The sequence below is a fragment of the Pithys albifrons genome, chromosome 5, assembly GCF_047495875.1.
Source record: "Pithys albifrons albifrons isolate INPA30051 chromosome 5, PitAlb_v1, whole genome shotgun sequence".
Taxonomy (NCBI): Eukaryota; Metazoa; Chordata; class Aves; order Passeriformes; family Thamnophilidae; genus Pithys; species Pithys albifrons.
Genome location: NC_092462.1, coordinates 9,267,000 through 9,289,641, shown reverse-complemented (window position 1 = coordinate 9,289,641; position 22,642 = coordinate 9,267,000). Strand labels below are relative to the sequence as shown.

The 22,642-nt window shown below is 38.7% G+C and overlaps 1 protein-coding gene across 4 annotated transcripts in view; it reads right to left on the bottom strand.

Annotated features, from left to right (window-relative positions):
• Window positions 1-345: 345 nt before the first annotated feature.
• DCLK2 (doublecortin like kinase 2) overlaps window positions 346-22,642 on the bottom strand; it is a 79,474-nt gene continuing 57,177 nt past the window's right edge. For 2 of the 4 annotated variants that reach the window (XR_011697858.1, XR_011697859.1), the window contains 10 exons: window positions 19,266-19,323; window positions 15,114-15,233; window positions 13,247-13,393; window positions 10,805-10,938; window positions 9,468-9,545; window positions 8,008-8,104; window positions 6,617-6,697; window positions 5,594-5,710; window positions 4,474-4,556; window positions 1,640-1,725 (listed from right to left, as the gene is read on the bottom strand). Coding sequence is in view for 2 of the 4 variants with exons in the window: in XM_071555644.1 (XP_071411745.1) it covers window positions 1,504-1,725; window positions 5,594-5,710; window positions 6,617-6,697; window positions 8,008-8,104; window positions 9,468-9,545; window positions 10,805-10,938; window positions 13,247-13,393; window positions 15,114-15,233; window positions 19,266-19,323 (1,054 nt within the window). In the remaining 2 variants the exon portion in view is untranslated. Of the gene's footprint in view, window positions 1,726-4,473; window positions 4,557-5,593; window positions 5,711-6,616; window positions 6,698-8,007; window positions 8,105-9,467; window positions 9,546-10,804; window positions 10,939-13,246; window positions 13,394-15,113; window positions 15,234-19,265; window positions 19,324-22,642 lie in introns of all 4 variants that reach the window. The other 2 variants (XM_071555644.1, XM_071555645.1) reach the window with 1 other exon arrangement.

Genomic DNA, 22,642 nt, shown 5'->3' with positions numbered 1-22,642 from the left:
TGACCAGGCAAATTATTATCCTTTCTTTTATATGTGCATGAAGGTTTATGTAACACTTGCTGGATATCTCTGCTATTCCATGAGAGTTTTTCTTCACAAAATATCAGTTGGCTCTTTCTGATCTTTCTAATACCTTTTGAAGAGGTGTTTAATCATGTGTTCCCAGGAAATCCATGAGAGTCAATGAACTTCCCATAACTGAGGTTATGGGAATCCCTCAGATGAATTCTATGAAATGTTTTTGGTAGGTATCTAATAGTTCAATCTGCCCCGAGGGAGTAAGACAACAGTTTCACTGACAAAGTAACTGAGTTCTCAAAGAAATGAGACTTTTTGTGGTTTGTTTTTTTAATGAAGAAAGTTTATTGCAGGTCTTTCTTTTACAATTCTAGTAGAAAGTATAGCTAAGAGAAAAAATGAACTATGACCAATTCTTAAGAACGAGCAAAGGAAAAGAATTAAGCTGAATACATACTATATTGAACTAAGCATTATGGGCAAGATAAAACCTCATCTATTTTGTGACTGCAGATTAAGGATAGCTGCTCCCCAATCCTTGTTTCCAGTGCCTGCACCAGGTGAACAGGGGGATAGCACTGACCTTGGATGGCTGTTGATGGCAGCTTTTCTATCAGCTCACCCTACAACTGGGAGCTGCTCCCTTCATTGTAGCTTAGATCACATGCAGCAGGCTTTCCATTCACAGCTCCAAAGTAATTTTATTTTATCTAATAGGTAGTCTGACCCTGGAGAAAGGGGTGGATGGGACACTTGTGGTTAAGAGAGAAAATGGCTAAAACAAAAAGGCTTCCTTCACTTCAGTCTTCATTACAAATAAATGTCCAGTGCTCATGTTTACATCCCAAGTCACTTTATTTAAATTCATATTATCTAAACACTACCCTGCCTGCAAGTTAGATAACAAACTTGATGGAAAACAACCATCCTTCCTTCTCTGTCTCCAGTGTTTGTCTCATGATATTTTACAGTTAGTCCACTAAAAAATTTTTCATGAAAATTTGCCTCTTCAAGTTTAGTAGAAACTTGGCTAAAAATAGAGGCATTGGAATAGAAGGCAAATAGAAGTTTTCATCCCTTGTCTTCCTCTCCCACTTTTCTGAGAATTCTCATCAGAAGAACAGAACAGGGCCTGCTCGTAGAGGGGAGGTCACCGTTCATTGTCTCACTGCTCATATAAAAATATGGTTAGCTGAACCATAAGTTAGTCTATTTAGAGCCCAAGGCTGTGTGAAATGGAGTTAATTACTAACACAGATAACTTAAAAACCATCTAACATTGCCAGAGTCTTTCCCTACTGCTGTTCTGAAGCCAAGGGCAAAGAGCACTCCAAGCACACATTCACTCACCCACTATGAGAAAGAGGATCCGAGCCTGGCTGGGGCTGGCCAGGAGGTGCACACAAACCAAAACCAGTCATGGGAAATGCAGAGGAACCGAGGCCAGAGTGTGGGGAGCTTCAGGTGGGTTTGTTTGCATCAGTCCTACGCCCCAGGCTGGTCCCCAGCAGGCTCAGGAGACACCGAGGCAGGCAGAGTGGGGGATTGGAGTGGCTCAGAGGCAGCAGGGACGAGGCTCTCGGGCTCAGCCACACGAGGAGCAGCAGCTGCAGCAGCAATTGCAGATGTTCTCTCCATTCCAGCTCCACCAGAGTCCTGACAGCGCTTGCTGCAGAAAATCTGACTCTCTTTATCTAGAGCTGTGTTCTACAAACAAACAAAAAAACCACGAGGCAAATCATGAAAACAGCAGTTAAATAAAGCCCTGTCTTAACTTAAGGGTTAAACAATCTACAAGACATTAACTGCATGCATCACAGCCAGGAAAAAAAGGAGAAAGAACATTAGAATTCTTATATGTAATTAATGGTGGCATTTTGGATTGCTGACTTTGGAAAATGTAAGGAAAACTTATCTTCCAGACAGATGTTTGCCATGATGTTGCAAGCTTAAAATTTTGTCTTGCAAGTCTGATGTGGAAAAAAGATGGTGTGAGTGCTGTGATACAGCAGGAATACATCATAGCACCTATTAGCAAAATTTATGTACCTGTGTTTTTGCAGACACAAGGAATCACAGGATGCTTAGTGAGAATTCAGTAATACATTTTCAGTAACAAACTACACAGTACCGAAGAGGAGCCCTTGGTGAAGGTGACAGATGGAAACCTCATGCTTCTTTCTGTCTTAAAGAAAAAGGTCTGCTTCTCTGCTCATTGTTGAGAGTAGGCAAATGACCTCTCATGAAACTGCCATGCTGATAAAAATGTGTAATTTCTGAAATTCTATACTTAAAAATATGTTTACTGGAAAAGAAAGTAGCAGGTTAGAACGAAAATTGACACCTCCATAGTGCAGTAGTTGGGTTTTCTGGAGTATGTGGTACTGAAGCACTGCTGAAGCCAAAAATTTCCATACCCTCTGAAGGATACTGCAAGTTACACTAAACCACAGTGTAATGTTTAATTGCTAGTACATTGTCTCACATGACCTAAAGGGAAATCTGGTAGTTCCTGTGTCAAAAACATATCAAAATGGCTTTTTAAGACTTGAAGGAGCAATGTAATTGGTCTTGGTTCCCAGCTTGAAGGCTGATACTGATCATTATGAATCCATATACTCCTTGGCTTAGGTATTTACTTTGTGGAAGAGCTTTAAGTGGCAGTGGTAATACAGATTTAAGATAAACTGGTTTGTAGTTTATTCAGTTGTGTACACTGTGCAAGGTAATCTTACTCTGGTCATGTACAGCTGGGGCTTTCTAAATCCACAAATGTGGGACACCTGAACCGAGGAACAGAGCACAAATATATGTTTCACCTCTGTGACACCTCCTGCATATTGTAAGTAAGGTTGGATGCTCTGCCTTTTCCATAGGAATTTCTTTGATTGATTTACTAATATGATAGTTTCTCTGTGTCTCTAGTGGAGTTTGACTAATACACTATTCACTAAAATATTTAATAATGAAATAGTTTTCTGATACAAGTTAGATTTAGCATGGTTCATTTCTTTTTCCAGATGTGGTCTATTGCATCTAAGTCATCAAGGACAGCAGAAATAAGGTCCTTACCACTCTCTTCTATCCAAACTGATCATGGAGCTTGGTAGTGAAAACTAAACTTTATTTTGGAGTGTGTGAATTCACATTTCTCATTTACCTGACTTAGCACAGAGCTGGATTAGTGCCTCTGGTTTCTCAAACAGAGGGCTCCCAGGATTTGGATGTATGTGGAAAGTGGGTCCTTCTGGAACTGCTTTCACTCAGACTCTTGTGCTCAAACTATTTTATATAATGCTCATATTTATATTATTCTAATCTTTTTCTAATTGCTTTTAGATATGGCAAGATATACATATATACAAAATCAGTGCCAGGAGAGCAGACCAAGATCTGTTTGAGGAAGTAAAAATAGTTAAACTACTGTTTGCTCTGAATATTTCAAATATACGTTGCTGAAGACAGGAACTTTTTTTTTTGAAGTGCTTAAAAGAGATTTCTTTAATGGCTTTGTGTGACTGTATGGCTTTTTCCACTTCAGACTGGCTTAGTTATTTCTCCTTTCTTGTTAAAAATGGAGCACATGTAGTTTTTGTGCAGCAGAACAAAGCATCGCAGTTAGTACGTACCATTGCCTTGGACCTACTCAGAGGAAAGCAATGCAGGCATTGGGAAGGGAGGAGAAAGGAAGGAAGCAAGGGACAGAAACTAGACTTACTTTAAGCGGAACTAACACAATTGCAACAAATTTAGATTTACAGAACATTTTTAAATTGACAAAAAAAATCAGTAATGAATTAACGGCAACATGCTTTTGGGGGCAGCAGGAGCCTCCTGTGCAAGAACACTGAACTGGGATGTGCAGTTTTACTTATCTGCCACAGGATGGTATTATCTGCATTGGCCAGGTGACAGTATTGGAATGAAGTGATGCTAAAGGGGATTCCATTAAATGTGCAGGTGGACTGAGAGAGCAATGCACTGCAATACACGAGAATTACAATGTGTGCTTGTCTGAAGCTGAATGTTTTTAAGCAATGAGTGCTGGTACAAGTGAAGAACTTCTGAACACAAAGGTTAATTAATTTCAAAGTTCACGATAAACTGGGGCAAGAATAACAAACTGGGGGTATAACCCTCATTAGATCACAGTGGTTTTGATCAAGATTTTACTTTTCCTTTCAGCAGTAAGTGGGAGCTGCATTCAGAAATAAGTAATTATGCATTTACGTCCTTCCATACCTGTTAGAAGGAAATAAGGCAGGAAAAGGGGAAATGAGGTGTACTTTCCTGGCTGAAGGGATGTCAGTAGCTAACAGAGAAAACCCACACCAATAAGAAGCCAGAAGCTACGCTGTGTCAGAGGTCTGAGACAGGCTTAAGTGGCATGCAAGTTGTAGAGGGGCTGAGAGTTAGAATTAAAATTGCTCTTATTACATATAGTGCATTTTATACCAGTTTTCAGCTTCAGGCTTATCCATAGTCTCAAGAGTATAAAGAATGAAGCTCTGAAGTCCCTCTCAAACTGTCAAGTCAAACTGTCAAATGAAATGTAGACAACAGAATGAACCTGAAATCCATTTTCTGACTTATCTCATTTTTATGTTATTACGTGTCCTACATTTAAATTGTTGGCCTATTTAATTCACAGAAATGTATTTGAAAGAACATATATGTATGCAGAAACATTATTTAAATGTACTGACTTTCACATGATTTAAACAGTTGTTAACATAAGTGGGCTGGACTTTGAGAGTAATTAATACTAATGGGAAGGGGTGGGGAGGAAATCACTGTTCTGTTACTACTATAGATGATTTTATTTTTCTCGTGGTAACTGAAGATACTCTGTGTGTGCAGTGTCCATCCCTACATTAGACAAGGACAGACCACAGTAAGGACAGAAGGGCAGTTCAATCGCTGTTGCAGTTGAATATTTTCTGCCAAAGTGACTGGGCAATTACAAGTGCAGTTCTGAGTACTGATGGCAGTAAATTCCATTTCTTCTACCATGATTCACACATCTGCCTTCTGGAATTACTGTAAGTCCAGCTGTAGGTCATCAGGGTTTCACTGTATACTTGGAAGAAAGTTCCCCATTAGGGAACAGAAAAACATAGCAGGGGTTGGTTGAGGACAAAATTCATGTGGCAAATGTTCAGTATTACCAAGAAAGTTTCTGAAATGGAGTCCTGGCAAGCACAGTTCTGAACAACAGTATGCTCAAGATAAAGCAATACTTGGTTGGGCAGAGGAGAAGAGCCTACTTAACTAACTAGATGGTCAGTATGATTAAAACCCCCAAAATTCACAGTTTTTGTAATGAAAGATTTCAAATTCAACATACAGCTACTTAAGTGTTTCTTTTTGAAAACTTCTTTTTATAGCTTAGGTGATAGGTTTGGTTGCTCTCAAGCAATGCTGAGACAATCCACGTTATACATAAATAAAGACTAGAATTAGAGACTATTCTAGCTTTGGTTTTGCTATTCTTGCACCACACATGCTCATAGAGCACTGTTAGGAAAATATGCAAAGTAAAATATCAATGTATGAAAATGTTCATTTCTCTTACCATGATGACAGATACCCCAGCAGATGTGTTATTTTGCTTGGGTAGGGTGTTATTAAAGTGCTGCTTCAGTTTACCTGTTACTTCAGCTTGCATATTATTCTCCTGGGAAGCATCATCCTATATAAGAATAAACACAATATTCAAGTTAGGAAAAAGCCCCAAAAATATATTGGAATGAAACTGAGTAAAAGAGAAGCTGGAAGTTTAATTCAAGCATGTTAAAAATAATGTGCTTGAAATAATGTTACAAATAACAAGCATGTTTGTCATTTGGATTTCTTTTATATCAGTATTTTAAATGGCCCATCATGTCCTAAGTGTGGAAACTTTACACAGTAGCATAAACACATTTCAGAGGTGTTATGCACAGACACTCATTACAGTTGTTAAACTCCACAGATCATACTCAGTCCCTCTTTTAAAATATGTGTGGAAATAAACATAGGCTGTGTACATGTGAACCTAGTATTTATTAATAATGAACTGATTTTAAGTTAGTCAATGCACCTTGGTGTTCCCCATTGCTGCTGCTCAAAGCAATGAAGGACCTGGCAGCCATCAGCTCAGTGCCTGTGTGAAATCAGGTATTGTAACTGCTAATTGTATTTCTCTTACAAAGCTTGAAGTGCTTCAAGAAAGAGATTGTACTCCAAGTAGCTTTGCAACAAGTAAGGTGCCAACAACAGGCACAACAGTCCTTCCACCAGACACATTTTTGAGATGAGTGTTCTCAAGGTTAGATGTGCAATAACAGAAAAGGTGCCAAAGTCACACCTCTGCCTGTCATGTTATGTTTAAGGTTTTAGCAACCCCCAGCACCTCCCAATCACAGTCAGCAGGTGACAGTGCTGCTACAGCTGAAGGGAATTCACACTCTGGCTGTGCTCCTTTATGTGGAAATAGGACCAGTGTTTTCATAAACAGAAATGGACTTAGTAGAAATATTTTGCTGCTTCTGAAAATTCGGCTTCAATGCTCAGGTTTAATATCAAATTAGAGACAAGTAAAATGTAATTTACTCACTGACACCCAGGGATGGCTTAGGATCTGTGCTGCTGTGTATCGGGCCTCAGCATTCACATGTAACATCAGGCTAATTAACTCCTTAATAAAGAAGGAAAAAAAGAAGAGTTTGAGACAAGCAGAGAAAGATATTACAGCTGAAAATACTGTGGCACTAAGTCCTTCTCAGTGCAATTTTCTTTATACTTGGGTGCAAAAAGAGCCAGCTGATACCAGAACCAGTGATACCAGTGTGACTGTAGTGGAACAAAAGATTTGCCCTTTAGGATTAAGAGTATACTGGACAGCATATTTCATATCTCCTTCCTCATTGTATTCATGTTTCACCAACTCCTTTGAAACCAAATGAAATGTTAAAGTATCAGCTATAATGTTCCATTTGTTCTCTATACATTCATGCACATGAACAGAATGAAAATAAACCTGGGAGAGAGGAGATCCTCTATGGGCAGTGCACACACATAGTAACAGTACATAAAAAGCACATATCAGAGGCAAGAAACTGTATCTGAAAGTCAAGAAACTGATGGCATTCTTTGAAGACTGTTCATGCTTCAGTTCCGGGAAATGCCTTCTCCAAGCAGATAATAACATACCTAACAGAGAGGTTTCCCAACCAGCCAAATTATCTACTCTGTGTAAGTCTGAAGTGAGAGATCACATTTAGTACCAAGATTGAGGGCCTTGTTTGTTCAGAATGTATGCCTGGAAGTGTGTGAGATGACTGGAGCTTGGGAAATGTTGGTAAATGGCTCAACAGCCATTGGGAAATACAGAAAAAAAGCAACTTCTCATTGGCTGGGTCGAAAATAATCTCCCCTTGCTGATGAGCCTTCAGATATCATGTAAAGCATGTTAGTGAATTAGCTTGAGCAGCAGGGCTTGAAAGTTGGAACCTTTACCCTTCAGACACAATCATTTAAAACAAAATTGCAATGATAACACAAAAACTGTTAGCAATGGCATTTAGCAATAGCTGCACCTCTTGAGAGGTTCTAATAACTGGCTCAAGTAAAATAGGAAGAAACATCAACTGCATTCAGTCCACACAGCAATATTTTTTCTTTTTGAAAGAGCAGTAGGAGGGGACAATTCAGAGACATTTATTTTGCAGCTGAAGCACTGAACCTGCTATAATAGCCCATCATGAAGTAAACTGAGTATCATGTGATGTGCACTGAATGCAGTTGGCATTCTGCTAACTTTATTCACTCAGCAGCAACACCTGAGCTTTCATCAAACACTCTTCTGCTAAACCAACTAAAAAGGCTCAGCAGCTGGAGCAGAGGGTAGAGTCTGTTCTGAATCTTCTAGTCTGCCCTTCCAACAGAGCAACATCTTTTCAGTGAGTTGGCAGAAATGCTATTTCAGGTTGGAAAATGTATCAGTACCTTTGCTGAATCAGTGATGTTATCCCAGTAGGGAGAAGGAAATTCCAGCTTCCCAACAAGTATCTGATCAAAGAGGTCTTCCTGAAGGTTGTTTTCACTGCAGAACAGCAGTAATGAAAGAGATTATGAGAAAGAAGTCAATTTGTCAGGTGAGTTCTTAACTTGATTTGGGGATGAGCAGAAATGATGTTAATAACTACTAGAAATGTGTAATTCTCAAGCTTATATAGAGGCAGCACTTCTGAGCTGTTTGCCATAGATACACTGTCAGAAGTGATGAGAACAGAAAAACTAACATAATTGAGGTGAAAGCTCTTCCACTGGAATAGAGACTGCATAGCTAACACACAGGAACAGGAAAGGGGATTAAAAAATAAGTCACTTGCCGGCCTAGTTCTAAAGAATCTGCTACAGAAAGCATTTGATAGGGTGAAGAAATGTAGTGCAATGAGGCTCATCTGTTAAACTATCAAAACAGGAGGATTTTCAAAATCCAAACAGCAGATATGTAAAACACAGTAAACTAAATGTGTGAGTACTTACAAAGCTATTGATATTAAAAGGGTAAGTACTTTAGTATCAAAAATATAGTATCATGAATATTCAGAGATCAATGGCAGCAGGATTTTGGTTTTTCATCATGTTTGTTGGCTGTAGCCACTGTGAACATTCACCCAGCCTAACTCCCAAATATTATTCAAAGAAATTGCCATTTGTTTGTGTACTGTATCTTTCAGAACAAGTTTTCAGTTTTAAATATGAACTAACCACATAAAAATCCAAATACCTAAACTAAATAATATTTTTCCATTTAAAATAGTATACATTGTGTTCTTTGTAAAATATCCTCAGTCCGGTGGTTTGGTTAAAAATTAGGTATTTTGCTGTAAAAATGAACAAACAAACAGACAATGCATTAACAATTGATATGTTAAGAGGAGAATTCACTATTTTAATATGCCAATTCCTTCTCATTCCCTGGAAAAAAAAATTGCTGACACACAAACCATATCCATTTGATTTTCAGTAGAGCTCCTGCATATTGTGACACTGAGAAGCAGGGCTGATGTTTGCAAACTGCAGCGCTCATACTTATCAGAGACTACCGAGGTTCCCAAGCAGGATGAGCAGGGCACCACCAGAGGGCAGCGCGTGCCTGTGGATCTGGGATGCACCGGGAGACAAAAGCAGAGGTAGCGCTGCCCTCTCACGCCCTCAGCCCTGCACACAGCACTGAGCGCGGGGCTCCCACGTACACATAAATATATTAAATTATCGCAAAACCGAAAAGCAGGGACAAGTAACAACGTAAAGAAAAGCACAAAGACATAAAGAAAATGTAACTGTGTCAGTCTAATCCACCCTTCTCCCCCAGGATGCCTCCTTCCTTCAGGGAGAAGGGTTAAGGCTCGCTCAGAAAGAACTTGATTCTTTATACTGTTTCTCCCGTTGACACTCACCTGCGAAAAGGTGGAAATCCACACAACAGGATGTATGTGATCACACCTGCTGCCCAAATATCCACCTTTAAGCCATATCTGAGAAAAAAAGGGCTGTGTTACTTGTGCTGAATTTAAAAAAAAAAGTCATTCCAATTTAAAAAAAACTGCATTGGCATGAGCACATGATAATCTGTTCTAAGTTACTTGCTGATGATGCAGTAACGTATTTTGTACCTAAGCACCTTTTTCTTCACAACTTTACAGTCCTTAGGAAACTATGATTCTATGTTTTTTCTTTTATTTTTAATACACAATAATCCTCAAGGCTCTCCAGGTTCTTCTGAATATACTCAAATTTCAGTCAGTACCAAGGCTTCCCAATCCAGAATCCCTAATGATAAAAGACAAGGATGTGCCTCCTGAGTCCCTATAGTGAAGTAACTATCTCTAAGGTTATCATGTGTTGCTAAGCAACAAGACACACACCAATCCTCCAGTCTCTTGAGTAACACGGGGAAAAAAGAACTGCACTTGCCTTTCAAAGCACAGAAATTAAAACACTGGAGGTCAGAAAGAGGTCTTTTGCCCTATTCTTTTCCATCCAGTAGATTCAGTTTGTCAAAATCTGAAACATGCAGACGAAGTGCCCCTTGACATTTGAGCTCACTGCAGCTGTGAAGTGTTTCTTTATACGACAAATGCACTGAACAATGACTGAAACAATACAACAAACCTCCCTCCATTAGGAAGACCAAATTCACAGCTATGGCAAGACAGCTATAGCATGGAACGAAGCTCTAATAGGTTTAAAAAGAAGAATGGCTCATGAAATTCTACCATTTAACAAAATTATTTTGTATTTATGCAAAAACCTGTTAAATACAAAAAAATGGGGTTGTTTAATGAAACAGTTACAACACAGCATGTGTTACCCAAAGTCACTTGAATCAAGATGATCTAATTAGAGCTGCCCTGAGAACAGGTTTGGACTAGGTGACCTCTGGATCCTCTACCAATATAAATTATTCCAGTTCTAATGCAAACACTTTTGCTTGTCTGTTTTTCCCCAGGCAGCTGCCATGGCTGGTACAATGGGATGTGAACCCTGAGGTGAGGCAGGGAGCACAAACCAATGAACTCCAGCCCATCCAAGGGAGGTGGCGAAAGAGGCAAAGCTGAATTCTGGGATCAGGGTGAACAAAAAAACTGGCCTCTTCCAGGAACTGTGAATGATGCTCATGGGTGGTTTGGTTACAAGAAGATGGAGGGCCAGTCTATTAAACCATTCTAAAAACAATTAGAAGCTACCTGCCAAAAAGAACTGGTTCCAAGGCCTGTGTCTTAGTCACCCTTACCCAGTCTCTGCAATGATTTCTGGAGCCACATAGGTGGGTGTACCGCAGACAGTGTATAAAGGTCCTTCAACCACAGTCGCCAGGCCAAAGTCTCCAAGCTTCAAAGACTTGGTTCCATCTGAATATTCACACACCTAGAACCAGAAAAATAAAAAAAAAACCACAGTGAGGAGGAGGAACATCTGCGTTTTTTAAATTTGTTTAGAAAATAATCATCATCACACCGAGAAGATGGGAAAAAGAGGCAATTTCCACAGCCCTGTAGGGAGAGAAAAATGCTATTACCATTGATTGCAGCTGGAGCTGGTGTTCAATGGAGCTGTCTGCCAGCTATGTAGGTCACACCATGACATAGCCTCAAGCAACTAGAGGGGGGGAAGGAAATACCCAATCCTAGAATGCTGAGAAGTTTTAAATATATTTAGTAAAATATATTATTGTACTTTCATTTGATTGGGACCTAGCATTTAAAATGGGCCTGGCAGCTACAATCAGATTTGTTTAACATCTTCTTAACTTGGTCTAAATCTAGTCAGTTGTTATGCTGAGTATTTCATCATAAAATGCCTTCCCTATATGCTTAGTCTTGGCAAGTTCAGTACAGGAGTGAGAAAGCTGACTGAGAAGTGTTCAGGTTTCTGTATAGACCCAACTGCATCTTACCAGAAGTCCCATAAATTATCTATCACTGAGTCTCTGTCATTTCATTGATGAAAGAAGCTCAATTTCAATACAAAGAGAAGTGCTATACAGTGATAGCAAGAGTAAATCAAACCAGACCAACACAAAGGAATCATCCCCCAATACATTAATCTCAGTTTAATTCTTAAAGTGAAATGTTTGTATTAGCATAATTTCAAAGGAATCTGGTTTTTAGAAAGTAGGACTCCACGGTCTCCAGAATGGCTGAATGTCTTTGGTTTCCTCAAACAACTGAACACTGCCAAGGCAGCAATACTTTCCTCCATTCCTCTCTGTAAGTCATATCATCAGTTGGACACTCGTGATCTCCTTTATATAACACCTTCATAACTGCTATTACTCTCAGAGTTTGCATTTTTAAATGTATGACTACTAAAGAGAATTCAGACAGCTGGATGACCCTGTGCAAAAAACCTAACTACTTGCAATTCTAGGCAGCAACTGATAGTAATTACTTGCACTTACATTCAATACCAGTATGTTATCTTTACATTCTGCCACTGTCAATCATAGCGAGTAAGATTTGCATCTGTTGAGTAATCTCTTTAGGCTTTCTAGGCAGAAAGGACATTTGTGCCTATGTATAAATGATTCAATCACTAATGACAGCTTAAAATTTCTTTGGTCTGTGTTTGAAGATGCACTGATAATGTGAGAAGTCCACCTTCACTTTCTCACTCTTAAGTGCCATGTTGCTGTGACTGCATTTTCCAGAAGAAGCCTTCCCAACCCTTTCTTTTCCTAAAAAGTCTGATTTATTTGAGGGTTTATTTAACTTTCCAAATACTGTCAGTGGAATTAGATGGGAAAAAATTGACTACTAGTTGGAAAACATTTTCAGCTTGTAGCCCCATCCTTTTAACAGTCCAAAATCTATTCTGGGATAAGCCATGACTCCTACTCTAGATGCAACCTCATTAAACGGGAGGGACAAACACCACAAAAGATTTTAAGAAATGCCTACCAAGTGTTGATGAAAGCCACCAGCATTCATGACAACAGTGGCTCAGGCAGGGGAGATTATGGCTCTGTTTGTTCAGTGTGTGACACTGACTATCTAATACCCAATATGTAATACACAAGTATAATCTCTGAGTATAAGCAAATGGCATATGCTGATCCCATTCTGTTCACAGAATGGGAAAGATGCCCTCTGTGGACTGTGGTATAAGCAGTTCCCAAAGCAGACTTGATGGTAATTCTTGTCAACACACTTGTTTTACGTCTCTGCTGGAAACAGAAGTAGTCAGTACTCCAGGACGACATAAATGTATGTAGAGTTAATTTCCAGCTGGAATACTGGTAAATCACCAGAAAGATGATCCTACTACAACAGTAAGAGGAAAAGAAAAAAAAAGAAAAGGCCTCAGATGGTAACCATATGATCGTTCAAAGAAATGGAAGACATGGCACTCAGCCCACCTTTTCTCCCACTTGCAAACTAATAAATAATTCATTGCCATAGCTTTAAAATTCATTGTTTTGTGAGACAATACTCCTGCTTATCCAAATGGCAGCCAATCAAAATGTAAATAAAGATAAGTCTAAAGACGGGTTTGAGCACAGCTCTCTTGCATTACGGTGATTGTTATCTCATGGCTGAAGATTTATTTCATACATGCTTATTCTAAATTAATATGCCTGCTGTTTTCTGCTCAACTCCTTGGTATTTATACATACAAGCATTTGCATTAATGAGAACTAAGCAAGAGAAAATATTAGATAATAAACAGGACATACCAGAAGATTTTCTGGCTTGATGTCTCTGTGCACAATGTTGAGCCCATGGAGGTATTTGAGAGCACTGGCTAAATTGTAGACCATTGCACTCCCATCTCGCTCTGTGTATTTTGTAGATGAAGTGATAGCATCAAATAGATCTCCTCCCTACATGATAGAAAGGAAAAAGATCACTGTGTGAAAAATAAATTGGTATTTCATAAAATAAAAACCAACTAAAAGAACATAAAATCTTCCATTACAAAAGGCACATTCAAATTCCTGTTAAACAGTAAAAAATCATTTTGCAGAAAGATGATCTTGTCACCAAGATTCCAGACTGGGATTTGAGTCATCTAAATTAAAGTCTCATCCTGGCTTCCTCTGTCTGAGTTTGGACAAATCACAGATCTTTCCTGTGTTGATTTCATTCTGTTCATCTTCCTACCTTTGATCACTCATTTATCAGGCATACAGTTATACAGTATATCAGTATATACCTTTAACTTAGGGGAAAACAGTCCTGACTTTCAGTAAAGCCTAAAGTATATCAGCCCAGTAATAAAAACCCTAACAAATATTCAGCCATTGCGATGAACTGCATATCTGAATTTCTGCAGATACTGCAGAAATATCCAATAAATATAGCTGAAGAGTACAAATAAGACAAGCATGATCTTTCCCAACATAAATGAATCCATTGAGTCCATGGTACACCAAGTGCAGTCCCTACAGGTGATTTCTGAATGTGCCAGCTGGGCAGTCTCTGTTTCATGGATGCCCTTATTCCTCTTGGAATACATAACAACATGTGGGCGAGTTACTGATGCAGCATTTTCAGTCATTGCAACAAATCTGATGTGGGTGTCTCTGTGATGGTTACCCTGGATACATCTGTGGGAGTGATCTCTCTGAGCTGTGGGTGGCATTCCAAGCACTTCAGTACACATGGGTAGAGAAGCAGCTCCAGCACATACAGGCCAAGATGGTGGTGAATTAACACATAAAAAATTACTGTCTTGAAACCCAAAAAAGCCTGTAATATATAAAAATATCTTCAAGAAAGGAAAGGAAATGAGTAGGCTACAGAAATTATAAATTCAACAGCTACACACTTTTCTTAGAGGTTTCCCAGGCTGGCAACTACTCTAGAGGGGAGTCCTGAATCTGACAATGTTTCAGACAGAAGTAAGAAGTGCTGCTGCTATATAGTATTTGTATCTGACATGCCAATCAAGCTGATGTGCAGTGTTGCTGTGTATGTACACAACTCAGACAACAGAATGCATGACTAAAACTTGATGCAACTTGTGTATTTGGCTCACAAGGTGACAGCAAAATGAGTATTTTTGTTTTCTCTGTACATGTATGAAAGTAGCATCTATTCTCTAGTGAACCGGAAATAAGGGGAATGAATGTTTGATATAAGCAAAACAGGTGAGATTTTTTGAGGTAATTTTCTTGGACAATAATCACTTGAGTTTAAATTATTCATCATATCTATTTGTCAATTAAGATAAAATCATCACAGAGATAAATTCATTACTTTCTTTAAAGCAAATTATAAGTGAAATAAATGCAGGTGCTGTTAGTAAATGCATATCGCTATGAGCCCTGCATGTTGTAAGCATGATATAAAACCCACTATCCACTGTCTAGACTGTGCACATTGCAAAAATACCTCAAATCTGTGTTAATAATAACAACTCAAGAAAGAAAAATCCCAAGATAATTACTTGACATGAGTATTTTTATGATTAAAAATGGAGGTTGACACTGAAATCTTATATGATTGCATCTCCCAAGATCTCAGTGTTCCTAGGTACTGCTCAGATTTCACACCAACACAGAGAATTCCAAAAAGATCAATCAGCCTCCCTAGTCTTACCTTGACCAGCTCCATCACCAGATAGAGTTCTGTTGGGGTGTCCATTTCCTCTATGAGCATAATAATATTTGGATGCTTCACTCGACGCAGAATAGACACTTCATTTTCAATCAAATGTTCCTGTTCAGAAGAGGATGGAAGTTTATCTGAATAGACATGAAATTGCCAATGCACTTTTCCTTTGATCAGCTGATAATTTGATCAGTGAACAACTTTTGTGTTGTTTAGTAGAGGGTTATTTTCAGATGCTGGATTTTATGATGAATTTCATCGTGGACCACATTTAATTTAGAATATCATATTTCACACACATAACCAATGGGATATCTCTGAGAAAAGACCCCAGGACAGGACAGCAATTCAGGAAGTGCAGATTATATTCTTATGTGGGTATTATGAGGTGAAATTAAGTTCAGAACCTTTCTGCCCCCAAGCTGGATCATTGTAACCTGTCACCCCTCATCAATAGTTAACATGTTGTTGATCCTCTCCAGCCTTCACCTCTCATTTAGTGTAGGTTACTCAAGGACAGATTACCTAGGATTTATATTCAAGGACTTTAATTTTTTAAAAGAAGTTGTGGAATATATATACAACAAAAATATTATAACTGTCTTGGTTATGGATTTCAGTTCATTTTATATGTATGTGCAGATTTACAATCTGCAAAATGTGGAATAGCTCAGTTAAATTGTTGTGACTCCAACAGCTTAACAGCACACAGACTGAGTTTAATTTCCCCTTTCCTATACTTCTGAGGAAGTAATGGCTTTTAAGAACAAATTAGTTTCAAATGTCTTGTTTTCTGGAACATTTTAGCACATGGTTAACACTGGAGAGCAAAGAAATTTACATGCCCCTTTCATCTGAAAGAAAGATTTTCATTTTCCTTTATAAATATTGGAATACAGATGTATTTAGGTTCACTGCAAGGTAAGTACCAATGCTTGCATAAAACACGAGCACCCTTCCACTTTGGCAAATAACAAATCATGTCCCTGCACTTGGAACTTATTCATGTTTAATGCAGCGATTAGTAGCATGCACTTCATGCATTTGTGAGCAGAGCATTAGGAGATGTGATCCACTGTGCACAGGCAGTGACTGAAGACCTTGTGCTACTTCACCTTCCTCTTCCACGGTTATTTACAGATGCATTTTTGCCAAAGCTTTATGTGGCCACATAACTCAGAAACCACATGCCATGTGTGCATCTCATTTTGTGAGAGTACAGTGTGGCACATACAGGTTAAACAGTCACACCTCTGAAACTCAGTTTGAAAGAGCATCAATTGTCATTCTGAACAAACACATGTCTGCTCCAAGCAAAGTGCTCTGGAGAAAAAAAAAACAACAAAGAAACATGAAGCAATTTGGTTAAACACAATGCTGAATCTCATCACCAGACAGAAGTGAACAGCCACAGCACACTAAGCCTTAGGGATGGAGGCCTGTAAATTCAAAACTAACATTAAGAGTCCAAGAAAAACTAGAATCTTATTATAGCTTCTTCTACCTAAAGAACAGATAATGTATTAAAGTTTATTACATCCATTAATTGCAACTAAGGTGCAATAGCTTCATCTGTGCTTTCTTGTTTCACTTGACTAAATCGTTAATTGTTTTAAATAAAGCTCAACCATAACTAATGTTGATTTAAAATAAACAATAACAATTTCTTAAAAAAAAGTCCCCAAAAGATAGTTGAGCTACTGTTTAAAATTTGTCCTCCAAATGCTGACTAACATGTAGTTCACCATCCCACAGTTTTGCTGCATTTTGCCATATTAAAAAAATAGTAATTTTCAAAGTCATTATGACGTTTTCCTGGATAGGGCAATACATGTTTAAGTATACATTAATACAGTTTATTTACAGAGAAATTATTGTGCAATTAACATTTAAGCCACTTGTGGAAAATACATTAGTCAACTGGATTCAAGTTTTGGAACATCCAAGATCAACTACTAAGGAGGAGTGATCAACATTCAAGTCCCCTGTATTTGGCCTGGACAGGGGTTTTCAAGGCAGGGCTGAAAACTGAATGAGGAAGGAATAAGCTGTAACAAAATTTAATTATTTTCTTTGTTAGAATTCTTCCTGGATAGTTCTGCTACTGCTCTAAAAGGCACAAACATCTTCCTAACAGCAGTCTGTAGCTATACAGATCCAGGTCCTTTCAAAACAATCCATGGGGTCGATTTTTTGATTTGTTTGAAAGCAGGGAAAAAGACACAAGGAAAATATATATAAAGTCTACTGTATAAAATAGATTGCCTATCTCTAGACCATTCTAATTTGTGACACCTAAGCAGCTGACTCAGATAAATAATAAACACCATCTAAGGTTGCAAGTTGTACACATCATCCAAAAATTTTGTTTGCAGTGGAATGTGCTGGCTCACCCTTCCCACAGCTGAAGAAATTGCAACATTTCAATCTCAGAAAGGCAATTTTAGCACTTTTTCTCGTAGCTATGCATTTTTAAGATTCCTTTCAAAATTTTCTAAGTAAACCTGGGGAATATGAGATAAAACAATAGGGAGGCTGGAACACTTATCTCCTAGCACCTAACACATGATTTAAAATCTGCATACATAAAGCACAGGGTTAGGGTTACTTGAAGTCACCACAGCATCATACAGCTCCTGACCACACAAAGAATGTCACACAGCCTTGCTACATCCTCCTACAAGGACACATTCAGCATTTGGAGCACTGAATGACACTTCAGAGCAGGTACACCATGCAAGTGACAAAAAGGGGACCTTTGATTTAAACCTCCAACTCGGTTACAAAGTTACCTCCAGAATCATTTTAGGCAATCATTTACATAAAAAAATAAGGTGTCTGCATAAAAAAGTCCACCTTTTCAGTTATTCTTAAAAGAATGGTGTATTTGCTACTGTGAAAGAGACTTCAATGAAGAATTTGCTTGGTAATAAATACTGTGCCTGAGTGATCTTTTAGCTAACACTAAACTATCATCCACTGGATTCAAAAGTGCCTTAAGAGCATTTTGGTTTTATGTTATATCAAGTGAAAATCAAAGTATTTTATTCATTGTAATCTATTTCAACACTTAGTCTACATTCTTGGCTGTCAGTTAGTGTTTTTTCTTCCTTTTTTCCAAATGTCTATAATCATAAGGAAAGAAGGGGTCTGACACTGTCAGGTGCCTGTTTCACTGAATCTCAGAATTGAGTTGGGTCACCTACAGCAGGTTACACAAGAATGCTGTTCAGGTGGGTTTGGAATGTCTCCAGAGGCAGAGACTTCCATGATCTCCCTGGGCAGCCTGTTCCAGAGCTCTGTCACTCTCCAATAAGTTCTTTCTCATGTTGAGGTTAAACTTATTGAGCTTTAGTGTATGGCCATTGCTCCCCATCCTGTCACTGGGCACCACCCTCTTGGCACCCATCTTTGAGATATTTATATGCATTAATGAGATCCCCTCAGTCTTCTCTTCTCCAGACTAAACAGACCCAGCTCCCTCAGTCTCTCCCCATAAGAGATGCTCCAGACCCTAAATCATCTTTGTGGCCTCCACTGGACTGTCTCCAGCTGCTCCTCATCTTTCTTGTACTGGGGAGCCCAGAACTGGACTCATTATATGAGATGCTGTTGTGCTGAAGAGACAATTTTGGAATTATTTTCTTTGAAGAATTAAAAAAACCATCTTTAGGAACTCAAGAAATCCTTGTTAATACAGGATGGTGAAAGGATGTAAAGAGAAAGAAATGATTGCAACAGTTTCTTTCCAAATCCATGTTCTGCTTATAAAAGGAGCATTTAGAGCCACCAAATGAGGAAAGTAAGAAGCAGAGCTGGATGGGAATTACATAAATAGAAATATAGCAGCAAATTTCCTTTCTCATATTTTACACATCAAAATAATTCCAATATATTTTGGATGCATATTAGCAATTTTTTTTGTCAGTCCAATAAAATAGACAACAATTAGTTTGCTTTTCACTCTGTTATTTAACAGACTAACACTCACTGCTTTTATTATTTGCTTCTTGGATACGTTATCATCTTGTTAAACAGATATTCTGAAAATAGTCAGAAAACCCAAATACACCCACCATTCATGACTAATGAGCAGCTGCTAGTGCTGCTTCTGTATACATGCAAATTGTTGTACACTACCTTCCCACAGCATTTAGCCTTGTCTATGATCTTCAGTGCAAACTCCTTTCCTGTGGCTCTGGCAAGAAAAACATGAGAGCCATTAATCAGAAACCGATCAACAAATTGTGGCATTATCTATAAATAAATCATCATAACAGAATATTGTGACCCACAGAGGTTGCTGACAGAAAATTCACAGAATGGGCTTGATTTTAGGTTTTGTTTTCTCAGCAGCACTTTGCCTGCTGTTTCCCTGACTACCACAACCTGGCTCACTTAGTGTATTAATCCCAGAATCCAGCTGGGATTTATTCTTTGTGACCTGGCACAACTCTGTTACTTCCTTCATGCAATATGCAAAATTGGTCCTCAGCCTTCCAAGTAGCTTTGTTCTACTGGTGGGCTTTAAAGTTGAAGTCATACACATGTACGTGTTCAAGTGAGCAGAAGAAAGACTGACACCTCTGTAAAAAAATTCAGCAGAGCTAAAACCCCATAGTTCATTACAGAGGAATCTAAAAATCCTGTGGAATTTATTAGGCACTGATTTTGAGCTTTTGTATCTCATTCTTCCTTTTTTTTTTTTAAACATGTTTTTGAATTCTACAGCAGTCATCTGAAGTCCCATGACATATAAGAGGGTGGTTATATACCAAGTAAAAAGGATTACTGTTTTGGTAAATACTCTCACAGAAAGGAGTTCTTGTTCGTCTTTCATCCCTTTAAGCAATATAAAACTTAATTTCTGCAGAAGGGGAGAAAATGAGAGAAAAAAGAAACACTTTAAAAAAAAAACCAACAAAAAATTGCTATTTATATTAATGATGAATTAAACATCAGAAGAAAATGCCATAAGACCCTGCTGCTACTTTGTATTGTGCCAGTGCCTGCAGACTCCAGTGTGCATCAGAACACAATTAGCATGTACAGCAAAAACAAGGGGTAGTTTAAAAAGCAAAAGTCAGGCATGTTTTTACACTTCCATGGTAATTTTCAATATGTTTTTGGCATTAGATAAAACTAGTCAAAATCAAAATCAGTACCGTACAGAAAAGGAACTGAATTAACATCTAACATTTGATATATGCATTATTGAAAGAATGCAGTAGAGAATCTCTGCCCTGGAAGTGCAGCTGTAGCTGCAAGGTTGTCATAGTTACCACCTGATGTGGTCTTTAGATAGAAGCCTTATCTAAACGGTATCTGTGAAATGCCATCCTCTCCTATTACAGGCCCGATGTAACATTGACTATGAAAACAGCGTGTAATCCACAATCACAATTTGTGCATAATTCTAGAAATTATATCTGAAAGCCTGCAAACAACTGATCACCAAAGCCCACTTAGCAAACCTTTGGCACTTATACTGGGAGAAAAGAGGATCATTCACGTTCACAAAGCCAATTCATCAACCAACTTCAAATCCCTCTTGCAAATGTCCTCTACTACAGGACTTAAGAAAAAACCCTGGATATAATCCACAGAATTTCTGTGGTAATACCACAGCACATCATATACCAGCACTGTCTGACAGGTTTCTCTCAAGCTGTCAGTGCCCATCTGTTGACTCATGTCTTTATATACAGACATATAGGCACCCTTTACAAAAGAGACCACCTTATTCTTTTTGTAGAACAGTTGGTGTAATAGTTGGCTCCACAACTAAGGCTTCTTAGCACAACATTATTAGAAACTAAGCATAATTAACAGGAATTAAAAGAGAAGCATTTATGGTTGGCATTTCCTCTTTCATTGTTATTACTGGCAACTAATGCTGTGTATTTATTTAAAATTCACTTAATAATATCACAGTAAAGATTTGATCACTTACAAAATTAGATGTTTAATTTTGCCTTTTTTAAATTTTATTTTTATAATTAGAAGGCTGTTTTTCTAGTCCAGGTTCCTCATTTCAAAAAGCACAAAAGACATTTTGAAATCCCAGTGACCTGGCAGCCCTTGTCCCATTTCCAGCGGCACTTCAGCAATTTCCAAAACACACAGCTGATATTTCTGAAAATAATGTATTATGTAATCTTATGCTTTTAATCTGCTATCTTTCATGAAGTTGTTCACTCTATAAATAACAAAGGATGTGTGGCCAGTTTCAGGGTGCATGAGAAAACACTGTGAAGCATCATTCCTTTTGTGCTTGAGCCAAAACTTTGGGATTTTAAACCATGAAGAGCCTTTGAGACACAAGGTATCCTGGGGCCTGAGGGGATCCACTGGTCCCAGTGGGAAAACTGCATCTTTGGGCATTTCTCGTGGGACTGACTGAGAGAGCTTTGACCCAGAATTGATGGGGGAAGGGGATACCAACAGGACTGTAGTAGGTAAACCAAGGTTGGAAAGGCATCACCGAAGGGTGGGAATGCTACTGGGAACATCTGCACTGCTCCCAGGAGCATGAAAGGCTCAGGAGTGTCCCTGAAACTCTTGTACACCAACGTACAGGATGAACTGGAAGAACTGGTTGGCTCTCAGAGCTATGGTATCACTGGTAGTAGTGCGATCTGGTGGAATGAGTCCCAAAACTGGAGTGCTGGGATGGGAAGCAGAAGCCTGTTCAGGGGGGAAAGACAGGGCAGGAAAGGCAGAGGTGTTGCACTGTAAACAAGGGAGAGGCTTCATGTACAGCCTTTCCAGGCAGTGATGATGTGGTTGAGAGCCTCTGGGTGCAGATAAAGGCAATGGAAAACATAGGAGATGGTGCAGTAGCTGTCTATTACAGGATCACCCAGTTAGGATGTAAGAACTGATGAGTTATTCTGTAAGCAAAGATGAGAAATTACTGTGTCAGCAGCCTTGTCCTTAACGGAGATTCCAACTTTCTAAATGTTCAGTGGGAACATCACACTGCTGTGACAAAAGGTCTTGGAAATTCCTGAGGTTCCTAGGAGATAATTTCTTGTCACAGGTACTCAGTGAGCCAAGTAGGCACAGTGTCCTCCTAGACTTGCTATTTGTGAGCAGAGTAGGACTCAGGGGGATGTAATGGCAGGTGACTGTCTGGACCAGAGTGATCATGAAATGTTTGAGTTTAAAACATCTGGTGTAATGAGACAAAAATGACAGCAGAGCTGCTATGCTGCATTTCAAGAAAGCAAACTTTCAGCTATTCTACTTTAGCAGAGTACCCTGGGTATCTTCTTTTGAGGATCAGTTGCTGGTCAGTTTTTAAAACCACCTTTTAAAGCACAGGAGTAGGCAATCCCATTGTGTTCTAAGTCAGGCAAGCAGGACAGAAGACCAGCTTGGCTAAACAAGGAACTGCTGGTGGTGCTCAAAAGGAAAAAGCAGTTGTATAATCTTTGCAAGTAAGGTCAGGCTTTGCAGCAGGCTTACAGAGCTGTGGTTTTACACATGCAGGGAGAAAACAGGACAGGCCAAAG